At 40.3% G+C, this 12,874-nt stretch overlaps 1 protein-coding gene across 3 annotated transcripts in view; it reads left to right on the forward strand.

Annotated features, from left to right (window-relative positions):
- The window catches only part of RASGRF2 (Ras protein specific guanine nucleotide releasing factor 2), a 318,216-nt gene that overhangs the window by 208,157 nt on the left and 97,185 nt on the right, over positions 1-12,874 (forward strand). For all 3 annotated transcript variants that reach the window (XM_056539370.1, XM_056539363.1, XM_056539353.1), the window contains exon 12: positions 3,859-3,995. In XM_056539370.1, the coding sequence (XP_056395345.1) occupies positions 3,859-3,995 (137 nt within the window). The remainder of the gene's footprint in view (positions 1-3,858; positions 3,996-12,874) is intronic.

Raw genomic sequence — 12,874 nt, forward strand, 5'->3', positions numbered from 1 at the left:
TAACGCTTTGCAAAGCGTTATAAAGGATAAAATCTTTATCCACACCACCCCGAAGGGACGCTCCTGCTTGCGGGGATAGGAACTTATAAACTAGTCACTGCCGTGGCCATAAGTAGCCCCCTGGGCGGGGAGCGCCTCTCGCCTAGTCCCCTTCTTCGGCCGGCAGCGATGCCCCCTCGACTTGATTGACGGGACACGTCATCGCTCTCCTCACTAAACAGACGGAGCAGAGTGATGACACGTCCCGTCAATCGAAGAAAGGGACTAGGTGAGAGGAGCTCCCCGCCCAGGGGACTACTTATGGGGGCGGATATATCCTCACCATCACCGCAGGCAGGAGTGTCCCCCGGGGGTGGTGAGGATAAAGATTTTACCCTATATAGCCTATATTGCCAAGCCTTATATAGGGTAAAATCTAATGATTGGTTCCCTTTAAGGCGTAGGGAATGATGCTACAAACCCTCAGTTACTCTATAAGGTGGCGGTCGATAGTGTGTGTATTTTTTATATATTTTTCCATATAATTTTTGTGTGGTGTTTTTTCTAATATTTTTAATAGGAAAGAAATAAAAGCTACATTTTAAAAGGTTCCCTATTTTTTCAGTGTTTGTTATTAAACAAGGGAGACCTATATTCAATTTGAACAATACAATTTCAGTTATATATATATATACACACAAATATATACATATGTATTCTGATAACTCAAATAATTTTTCTGATTCTGTTAGGTACGTTGTTTTTTTGTTTTGTTTTTTAGCATTTTTATCATAGAAAGAAGTTATAGCAGTAGTAATTACAGGGGTATTCCCTAAATTAGAAGTACTACTATAAATGCCAAAAAAAAGCTCAAAATAGATATTTCATATATTTCAAATACCTTGATATTGCTAGCTTTATACTTCAGTAGTTCTCAAGTCTTAAGTTGAGCATGTGTAAGGAGTTCCACTATAATTTGGCGCATGCGCAGTAAGTTGGTCCTTTGGATGGCAGAGGGGCCCGCACATATACATGGAATGGTGCAAGACCATCAAATTGATGGTGTTTGTGGCATATTATAGATACAGTATATTACTTTGTGTCACAATAAAACAGTCTGATCGTATGGAGTGATCTTCTATTCTGGGATAACCTCTTTAATGCTTGAGCAATTTGCAGAGATTGGCTGATATTTAACATGTTTTTTTTAAACCGCAAATTGGTTTGAAACAACCATTATATGCTCTAAAACACGCTTTATAGCGAAAATGAACAAATAATTTCTATTCAATATTACAACTTGTGTTTTGCTGTTTTCTTGCATTGAACACTTTTCTGAAAAAATTGGCTACTTTACAGGCAAACATCAGTATTACACATTTTACATGGGATTGAATTGTGCCAAGATTGACCTGCTATCTTGATAAATGGATTGTCAAAGTGCTGCCGCTAGTAAAATTGCAGCCTCTTTAACTTTTTTTTGTCCCCATTTATGTACCATACAACATTGTGGACAAAAGTTTGCGCTTAGTTTACCTGTGCAGGTAAAATTGTAAAATTAGCATTTAAGTCGTAACTTTAGAGAATATACATACTTTTTGACAGTGTTTAGAAATGTTCAGAGAATATATATGCTTGATAGGTAAATACATTGGCGAAATGTTGCATAATAAAGGGGAACTAATACAGCTTGAACATTATTCTGAGCCTCCATGTGCTGTGACCGAGAACTGATTGTGTATTGGATTCTGTTTTTGCCATATAGATATATATATATATATATATATATATTAAACTATTGATTGTAAGATATCAGTATGAAGAACTTAGTAAGGTCACTTTAGAACTGCAGTATTGGGGTCAGTATTATAGTTTTTCTCTGGGTAGGTTCCCTTCCTAATTTTGGCTAATAATTACTGTTGTAATATACTGCCCAAAACGTCGCCAAGTGTAGGTGACCAAACTATATACTGCAACTAGCGGCATAACTCTTCTATCTACAGTATAAGTCACATCCATACCCTGGTGCGTGAGGAGGCCCATAGCCATTCCCACCACTTTGAAGAGGTTCTCCAGTTATGCAAAATGTATTCCCTATCCACAGGCCCCCTGATTTCCATAACAGAGCCGTTTCTTACCTCTGAGCATTTTAGCCCCCACCTTCCGAGACAAACTGGTCTCAAGAGTGATGACCCAGTCCACCAATTACTGGTTGCAGCAATGTCATGCCTTAGTCGATGATTGGCAGAGCGGGCCATCACTCCTGAGACCAGTTGGTCTAAGAATGTGGGGTTGGAGCGCTCAGGGGTAAGAGATGGGCCCGGTTCTGGACAGTGAAGACCCATTCACTGTGTTTAGACCCTTATCCCCTTTCATGTGCATAGGGGATACGTTTTGCATAACTGAGGTACCCCTTTAAGGTAGGTTTACTGTTACAAATGTTGCATCACTGAATGTCATGTATTATATCTAGAAAATAGTAGCATGAACTAGAGCATTTTAATGTATAATGTATTCTGTTGTTTTGTGGAAAAGATCAAGTAAAGTTTGTATTGGAGCATATCAATCTCTTGTCTGGTCTCCACATGTTGCTTTGTTTCTATCACAATATAAATGATGTGAGGGAGACTATGACAGGCCCCCTGACTGATCCAGAATCTATCAATGCCACTCCATTAGCTGCACTGCAGGAGACGATAATTCTCTCATGTCTGCCATCCCACTGGGTCACACCGGAGCTGGGGCTTATTGATGGCACGCTGAAAAACATGTCGGTAGCTTTCCTTTCATGGTCATTTTTGGAATTTACAATTTGTATTAAAACCTAAATAGTTTAAATCATGATGACTGGAGATGCAATTGGGCAAGAGTAAGATCTTATTGACTGGCTTCTCAACCAGGGGTTACATTCTATCTTTCTATTTGGTACTCAAGCTGTTCTTTTACTGTTATTTTAGTAGGCAGAATACTGTATGATAATAGTTTTCAGACAACTTTGATATATTTAGTTTGAATGAACAATACTAGGCTTAGGAACAGTCAGGGCTCTTTTACACAAGCAAATTTCCTTTCAAACTCACATTGTGTTTCTTGCTGCGTGTTTCAAAGGGGCAGCAGAATCTCCGCTGCAGAAAATCCGCCTCAGACCCCATTAAAGTAAAGAGAGTTTGTGGAGGATTTTCAACAGCGGATATTCCGCTCGCCCCTTTCAAACATGCAGTGAGAAACCTGCTGTGAGTTTGAAAGGAAATCCGCTTGTGTGAACCCACCCTTAGGAACACTGGTCTAGGCATTATAAGATCCTATAAGAAGGATGGTGCAGCAAGCTTGATTGTACGCCACCATGTCCACCCCCCAAGACTGGATACCTATCAGAGCACGATGAACAAAGATTTTGCAGGCAGCATAGTAGACCAGCATCAAAATGCAGTTTTTCTTGTTAGGAAAAAGTTTTTAGGGGCAGTGCATGGGGCTCATCTTTGTCAAATATTAATACATTCTTACATATTAGGGCACCATTAAAGGTAAACTTGTGGCTACAAAAACCAGAGCTTCCAACAAGCATGGCTGTTGCTTTGACTCCAGGACATACCTTGTGCTATAGCATTGGGTAGATGTCCTGAAATAGCCATGGGTAGATGTCCTGAAATAGTATAGTCAACTAATTGGGGCATCAGTGATGAGTTTGAGGGATGCTGTGATAGCAATTGTCCTGGGGCCAAGAGATGAACATACAGTAAGGCTTTAAATGCATGTTTTCATGTAACAAACATTTATCTGATTTCACACCATAAGCAGGTTAGTACCACTTTATGCTCAGTTGTATTATTCTGTGGCCATATGTGTCCGCATTTGTAATTATAATTTTACTCTCTCAAGCAAAGGGGTCTGGATATGTGTTTGCCCACCTGGACTTCAAGATTGTGGTGGAATCAGTAGACGCTACACCATTCACTGTGGTCCTGCTGGCTCCGTCACGGCAAGAAAAAGCAGCCTGGACCAGTGATATCAGTCAGGTATTTATTGTAATTTATTTACCCTTATTACTTATCTACATAAGTCAAAGTACAAGGATCATATATCTTATGTGCTAGATAAGTTTAGGGACAGACAGAAGTCTCATAAGTCTATGGTGTTGGCAACACTTTTGAACATATATATAATACTTAAGATGACTTAAAATGCTGATTTAGAACATTTCAGAGGGCAGGTATCTGCAGAGAATTCTATCAGACATTTTGCCTTTTTTGGCAGCTACGAGCAGTAGCAGGAGCAGTCGACCATCTGATGTGAATAGGGGTATCCTGGCTCTCCCCCTGGTTGTAATGACTGGTTATTTGAGTTACGGTTGCCATTTTGTTATCTCAAAACCAGTCTGTCCATTCTCCTCTGATATCAATAAGGGATATTCCGTCACATAACTGCCACTCACTGGATATTTTTCCTTTTTAGATCATTTTCTGTAAACCCTAGAAAAGGTTTTGTGTGTAAATCCCAGTAGATCAGCAGATTCTGAAATACTAAGACCAGTCCGTCTGGCACCAACAAGCATGCCATGCAAATCACTTAAATCCCCTCTCTTTCTCATTCTGGTACTCGGTCTAAACTTCAGCATGCTGTCTTACCCACATCTACATGCCTAAATGCATTAACTTGCTGACATTTTATTGGCTGATTAACAACTTGTTTTAACAAGCAATTAAACAACTGATCTTAATAAAGTGGCCAGTGAGTGTATATGTTTAGTCCATTGTTGCTTTTCCAACGTTCTATAATAAAAGCAGAAAGTGCACTATAGTGTATTACTGGGATCACATGTAAACGCTCCAAGCAAATAGGCACCTATCCTTGTCGGTTGTGCAGGCCAAGCACAACTTTAGAATTTGCATATAGGTATGTAGGTCTCTCTGCAGCCTACCCATTCAGTAGTAGTAGGATAAAGCTTCTGGATGGATGATGGCATTACAATGGGCACCAAGAGAGCTTCCACACCAAAGTAGTAAGAAACAACAGATTTATTACCCAGCATGCAACGTGTTTCAAGGCAACAGCCACTTCCTCAGACAGTGTTGACTGTTTGTATCAGTCACAGCATCATGGTGTTCCTTATAAATGGAAGCCATGATGCTGATATGTACATGGCTGTATTTGACAGGTATTGTCTACAAATAAAAAAGTGTTTTGTTTCATGGTTTGTCAGATTATCTGCTAATAATAAGAACTGTTTTCTGCATGCAGTAATATGATGGATTCATGTACAATTTAATGACAAGCTATGTTATAACAAGCAAACGAAAAACAGTACTCCGGACCAGAGACATAACTTGTAACTTCTAGGCCCCAATGCAAAATCGATAACCAGGCCAAATGTCTACCATGTGCCATTTAAAATACTGGTACAGTGATCCATCAACTTACAATGGCCTCAACATACAATATTTTCAACATACAATGGTCTTTTCTGGACCATTGAAACTTGAAACCAGACTGAATATACAATGCTATGGACAGTCCAGATCTATGAAACATGTCAATGGCTGGAAGAACTGACCAATCAGAATGGGCACTCACTGGTAAAACACCTGTATTACTGAAGGGCATGCACTGAATTCCTGTCTGGTAGCGCCTCCTACAGTACAGGGAGGTACTACAAGTTCTGTACTATTTACCTGTGCCACAGTTTGCTGCTCCTTTGGACACCAGGTAAGGGCGGCTCAGTTTAACTTTGTTAGGACATTGCGTGTACTGTACAGGACCCTGAAGAAACTCCTGTCCTCTACATAGACAGTTATTTACAGTTTCCAGCAGATCTTTATTACTTTTATATGTAAGGATTTTCTTTATCTATATTAGTTATCTACTTATTTATCTTTAATCCTCACTTTTTCCTATTTTTGGATGACATATTGGGGCTTCAGAACCAATTACCAGGTTTCCATAGAGTTATACAATGGTTTCAACATACAATGGTCGTCCTGGAACCAATCAATATTGTAACTTGAGGGACCACTGTATCTTCTTAAAGGGGTACTCCCTTGGAAAAAAAAAAATGTTTTAACCAACTGGTGCCAGAAAGTTAAACAGATATGTAAATGACTTCTATTAAAAAATCTTAATCCTTCCAGTATTTATTAGCTGCTCAATACTACAGAGGAAATGGTTTTCTTTTTAGAACACAGTGCTCTCTGCTGAATCTCAAGCACAGTGCTCTCTGCTGACATCTCTGTCCATTTTAGGAACTGTCCAGAGCAGCATATGTTTGCTATGGGGATTTTCTCCTACTCTGGACAGTTCTTAAAATGGACAGAGATGTCAGCAGAGAACACTGTGGTCATGATGTCAGCAGAGAGCTCTGTGTTCCAAAAAGAAAACCATTTCCTCTGTAGTATTCAGCAGCTAATAAGTACTGGAAGGATTAAGATTTTTTAACAGAAGTAATTTACAAATCTGTTTAACTTTCTGGCACCAGTTCATTAAAAAAAAAAAAAAAAGTTTTCCACGGAAGTACCCCTTTAAAGGACAGAGGTGCCTTAGTGTGCCAGAGCCCCGGTGTAACTGCTTCCTTTGCACCCCCTATAGTCACTCCCCCACTTAAGCCTCTGGAAACCGCAGCTGCGGTCTAAAGCTAGAATAGTAATTGAATGGCAAAACTGTATTTAGTCCATCATTTCTGGTATGTGAAGAATAGCTTTTCTATTAAGCGTAGGATAAGTAAGGCAGAGTAATAAGAATTAAACAATACAGTAGGAGATAGATCAAGATCTTTGTGAAAGCACACAATAGGTAATGATTAATACAATATCCTACCCATTCATGTATTAGAACTTGAAATATATTCTGAGTTTATAATTCCCATCATGTTCATATCCATGCAAATTCATTTAGCTTCAGTATTACCTTAATACTCTCTAACAAATACAGGAGCTTGATTGAGAGATTTAGAGATTACACATTCTTTACACTGCTGTCTGCAGGTAAAAGGAGGAAAACATAATTATTTTGCACATTGCATGGACCAGTATGTGAAGAGGAAACGTAATCTACTAAGATAAGTATATATGTGGATCGAGGAGAAACAAGGAACCCTTTGCTGAATTATTATTATTATTATTATTATTAATAATAAGAAATACAGAAAACTGCGTGTGATTTGAATACGTTTTTCATTGATTTTTCTAAGTCCTTTTCCAATCTCTATCTGTCCATGTAAATAACTAATTAAGAAATCATCCCCTGAAGCACCTCCTAACCCATACTTCTAAGCACTTTTAACGAAATTGCATATAAAACATTAAAGGGGTTATCCAGTTATTGAAAACGTATCCCCTATCCATCGGGTACAACGGCTGAGACCCCCACGATCTCCGGAACAGGGCACGACTCTTGCCTCTCAGCTCTCCAGCCCCCACTTTCCGAGACGTACTAGACATGGCAGTATTGGCCCACTCGGTCAGTGATTGGCTCCCGTCTAGGTCAGTGATTAGCTGAGTGGGTCGTCTCTGCTGAGACTAGTTTGTCTTGGAAGGTGGGGGCAAGAGCGCTTAGAAGTCGGGCCCCGTTCTGTGGATAGGGGATATAGGGGATATGTTTTTAATAACTTGATAACCCCTTTAAAATAATCAACCAAAACTTTTAGATTTAGGAAAGATTTAAGCATTATAAAGTGCAGTTACCACAATAATATAGTAGGGGAAAAAAACAAAAACAAGAAAAAAAAACACAACAAAAACCCCACAAAAAATTAAAAAACACGCAAACAAAAATGCTAAATTAATAGCATGCAAATGGCATTTATAATGCAGGGCAATCTAGGTGTCCAGTTAGTACTGTTCCTTGTTTCACAAAGGCTACTTAGAGTCACATAAACTTTCTGTCTTAAAAGGGAACTCTGGAACTAACTACTTACAGTGCCTTGCAAAATTATTCACCCCCCCCATTTTTTTTTTTTTTTTTTTTCGTATTTTGATGCCTCACAATTTGGAATTAACATGGATTGTTTGAGGAATTAGATCATTTAATTTTAATTTACAGAACATACCCACAACTTTGAAGGTGTTTTTTATTTATTTATTGTGAAGCAAAAAACAAATAGGACAAAATAACAGAAAAAGTCAATGTGCATAACTATTCACCCCCCCCCCCTAAAGTCAACACTTTGTAGAGCCACCTTTTGTGGCAATCACAGCTCCAAGTGGCTATGGATAAGTCTCTATGAGCTTGCCACATCTTACCACTGGGATTTTTGCCCATTCCTCCTTGCAAAACGGTGTTCCCAACATACAATGGTCATCCTGGAACCAATTAATATTGTAACTTGAGGGACCACTGTATCTTCTTAAAGGGGTACGCCAGTGGAAAACATTTTATTTTTTTATCAACTGGTGCCAGAAAGATTTGTAAGTTACTTCTATTAAAAAATCTTTACCCTTCCAGTACTTATTAGCAGCTGTATGCTGATGCTTTTTTAATTTCTTTTTTGTTTTGTCTACAGTACTCTCACCTGATGCCGTATCAGAAACTGTCCAGAGCAGGAGAAAATCCCCATAGCAAACCTATGCTGCTCTGGACAGTTCCTGACACAGACAGAGGTGTCAGCAGAGAGCACTGTGGACAAGACAAAAAAGAAATTAAAAAAGAAAAGAATTTCCTCTGTAGCATAAAGCTGCCAATAAGTACTGAAAGGGTAAATCTGTTTAACTTTCTGGCACCAGTTAATTTAAAAAAAAAGGTTTTCCACCGGAGTACCCCTTTAAACCGCTCAAGTGTTGCTTTAGCAGTGTGTTTGGGGTCATTGTCCAGCTGGAAGGTGAACTTCCATCCTAGCCTCAAGTCATGCACAGAGTGGTACAGGTTTTGCTCAAGAATATCCCTGTATTTAGCACCATCCAACTTCCCCTCAACTCTCACCAGTTTCCCAGTCCTGCCTGCAGAAAAACATCCCCACAGCATAATGCTGCCACCACCATGTTTCACTATGGGGATGGTATTCTTTGGGTGATGTGATGTGCTGGGTTTGCACCAGACATAGCATTTTCTTTGATGGCCCAAAAGTTCAATTTTAGTCTCATCAGACCAGAGCACCTTCCTCCATACATTTTGGATGTCTCCCACATGCCTTTTCGCAAACTCACAACGTGCCTTTTTATTTTTAGCTGAAAGTAATGGCTTTCTTCTGGAAAACTCTGCCATAAAACCCAACTCTATAGAACGTACGGCTTATTATCGTCCTATGTACAGATACTCCAGTCTCTGCTGTGGAACTCTGCAGCTCCTCCAGGGTTACCTTAGGTCTCTGTGCTGCCCATTTGATTAATGCCCTCCTTGCCCGGTCCGTGAGTTTTGGTGGGCGTCCGTCTCTTGGCAGGTTTGTTGTTGTGCCATGTTCTTTCCATTTGGTTATAATAGATTTCATGGTGCTCCTGGGGATCATCAAAGATTTTGATATTCTTTTATAACCTAACCCTGACTTTTAGTTCTCAACAACATTGTCCCTTACTTGTTTGGAGAGTTCCTTGGTCTTCATGGCAGTGTTTGGTTACTGATGCCTCTTGCTTAGGTGTTGCAGCCTCGGGGGCCTTTCAAAAAAGGTGTGTATATGTAATGACAGATCATGTGACACTGAAATTGCACACAGGTGGACATCATTTCAATAATTATGTGACTTCTGAAGGTAATTGGTTGCACCAGAGCTTTTTATGGGCTTCCTGACAAAGGGGGTGAATACATACACACATGCCCATTTTCTGTTTTCTATTTCTAAACAATTGTTTTATTTACATATTTTTCTCATTTCTCTTCACCAACTTAGACTATTGTTCTGATCCATCACATACAATTCAGATTAACAAAACATTGAACTTAAAGAGGCACTGTCATTATGAAAATCTTTTTATATTTTATAGTACTACTGATAAGATGACTTTTTTAAATATACATTTATTTAAAAATTTTAAAATTTTACTAAAAAATCTAAAATGAAAATAGCCACCACTAGGGGGACTTTATGCAGTCAGACTACTCTGTATTTTGCAGCATACTGGATACTGGCCGTAAAGTGTGTTGGTATCCAGTATATGAGATCACTATTGCACTACTACAGCCTTCAGCTGTTCCTAAGTTACAACTCCCATGATGTAGTTTTCCAACAGCTGTGGGTACAATCTTTGTAAAACTCTTTTTTTAGAGCTGTGTATTCTCCAGCTGTGTGCCTCCAGCTCTTGCAAAACTACAGACAAAGGATGTGGGGGCATGCTGGGAGTTGGAGTTTTGCAGCAGCAAAAGGCAACACTGCTCTAACACAGTGCTTTACAAACACTACAGCTCCAGCTGTTGCAAAACTACAACTCCCAGCATGCTTGAACAGCCAAAGCTTTCTCTGACTCCTGAACGACAAATAAGCTGATCAGACATGCAGAAGTCTGTGAAAGCTAAATGACACACAGTTACAGCTATGTTGATTAGCATCCAGCTTTACTAGAAACATATAGAAAATGTATGCATCAAAACTACTGTGCAGTCATTTACAGACTGCCCAGAGAGGAAAGGTTACAGAGTGCAGTGATTTGCAGACTGAGTAATCCACAGTGAGGTAGAGAGATGGACAGGCTACCTCCAGAAGACAAGAACACAAAGCAAGTGAGCAACATATAAATGCAATTTTTTAGGGATATATAGGTCCTAGATACATAAAAATGATACGTCCATGATCGCAATTAGATACTGAGTAACATATCACTTTTTTTTTTTTTTGGCACCATGACAGGTACGCTTTAAGGCTGCAATGTACCAAAATACGAAAAAAGGCAAGGGGGGTGAATACTTTTGCAAGGCACTGTGTGGTGTGGTGGTGTGTGAGGTGCAGGACAAATGTATTTGTGATGCCAAGGCGTGGTTTAGCCTATAACCACCCGAAGGTATACTGCTGGATCCTGGGCTAGGCACAGGAGCAATGAAGACACCGACTGAGGGTAGACACACAAGGTGACCAGTGACACAGAGATCTCACAGGCTTGCTGGGACTTGTAGTTAGATGGGAGAATTAAGTGCAGGCCACGCTTGGTAGACAAATAACTTGACTGACTTGTGACTGACAGGACGGTGACTTTGTAAACATCAGGTGGATAGGATCCAAGAAAAAACCGGACTTTTCCAGGCGCTTCTCCTCAAAGGAATGACAGTCCAGACCACGCTTGATGGATACAGGAACAGTCAAATTTATTGGGCGCAACAACAAGTTTCGAGTCCGAGTAGGACTCTTCGTCAGGCATCGTGAATTAAAACATGGACAGTGTATATATAAGCCTCTGAACAATCATTACCGGGTCAAAGGTCATGACATCACATAATGGTTAAAAATAAAAAGGATAAAAAAAACTCAAATTAATCTAGTCAAACTGTAATAATATTACAGAAAAAGTCCACATATGTAACCAGTAACATATATTGCAACACAGTAACGATATATATGTTCAACTCAAATGTAAACAGAGCGGTAAGTTTATGAATGAATACCGGAACAAGGCCGGTGAATAGCTGTCATGGTAACATGAGTAAACATCAGCGTTGCGTGATGCCGACAATGGGACTGTGCCGAACAGCACACCCGTATATCAGCAGCACACAGAACTGATTGCAGAAGGTGGAGAGGTGCCGGACTTAGCCGCTCACTGAGATGCCAAGAACGGGGAAGCGCTGTTGTGATCAGCACACCCGCCAACAGCGCCGCACAGAACATAGTAGTGAGTGATTCAGATGTCAGCAGGGCACAGCTAGGCTGCACTCTCAGGGGGTAGGACAGTGCTGGTGTGATCAGCCCACTTGTGTGCCTCCAGCGCTGCAAAATACCATAACACTTAATAAGGAGTGGGTGATGAGCCCCGACATAGATGATGCAGCTCCTTAATATAACAAGCAAGCACCTATGTCTGGGCTCATCATCCACTCTTTATTAAGTGTTATGGTATTTTGCAGCACTGCCCTGCCCCCTGCGCGCGCAGCATAGCTGCGCACTGCTGACATCTGAATCACTCAGTACTATGTTCTGTGCGGCGCTGTTGGCGGGTGTGCTGATCACAACAGCGCTTCCTCGTTCTCGGCATCTCAGTGAGCGGCTAAGTCCGGCACCTCTCCACCTTCTGCAATCAGTTCTGTGTGCTGCTGATATACGCGTGTGCTGTCCCATTGTCAGCATCGCGCAACGCTGATGTTTATTCATGTTACCATGACAGCTACTCACCGGCCTTGTTCCGGTATTCATTCATAAACTTACCGCTCTGTTTACATTTGAGTTGAACATATATATCACTACTGTGTTGCAATATATGTTACTGGTTACATATGTGGACTTTTTATGTAATGTTATTACAGTTTGACTGGATTAATTAGAGTTTTTTATTCTTTTTATTTTTAACCATTATGTAATGTCATGACCTTTGACCTGGTAATGATTGTTCAGAGTCTTATATATACACTGTCCATGTTTTAATCAACTATGCTTGACGAAGAGTCCTGCTCGGACTCGAAACTTGTTGTTGCACCCAATAAATTTGACTGTTCCTGTATCCATCAAGCGTGGTCTGGACTGTCATTCCTTTGAGGAGAGGCACCTGGAAAAGTCCTGTTTTTTCTTGGATCCTATCCACCTGATGTCTACTGAGTACTGAAGTGACCACGATTCTACATGCACATCACTGTGTTGTGCCTCCAGCACAACAATCTCTGGTAAGCAGACTACACACCCATTGGGGGGCACTTGCTTACCTAAAACCTCTACACTAGGAGTGCACCTTTGTTTTCTTTTTCTATTTTACAGGACGGTGACTTTAGCTTACTTGTACTTGACTTGTGGCTAAAGGACTTGACTTGAGGCCTACAATGCTCCGGACACACACACTGA

This window comes from Hyla sarda, chromosome 1 (genome assembly GCF_029499605.1).
Source record: "Hyla sarda isolate aHylSar1 chromosome 1, aHylSar1.hap1, whole genome shotgun sequence".
Classification (NCBI taxonomy): Eukaryota; Metazoa; Chordata; class Amphibia; order Anura; family Hylidae; genus Hyla; species Hyla sarda.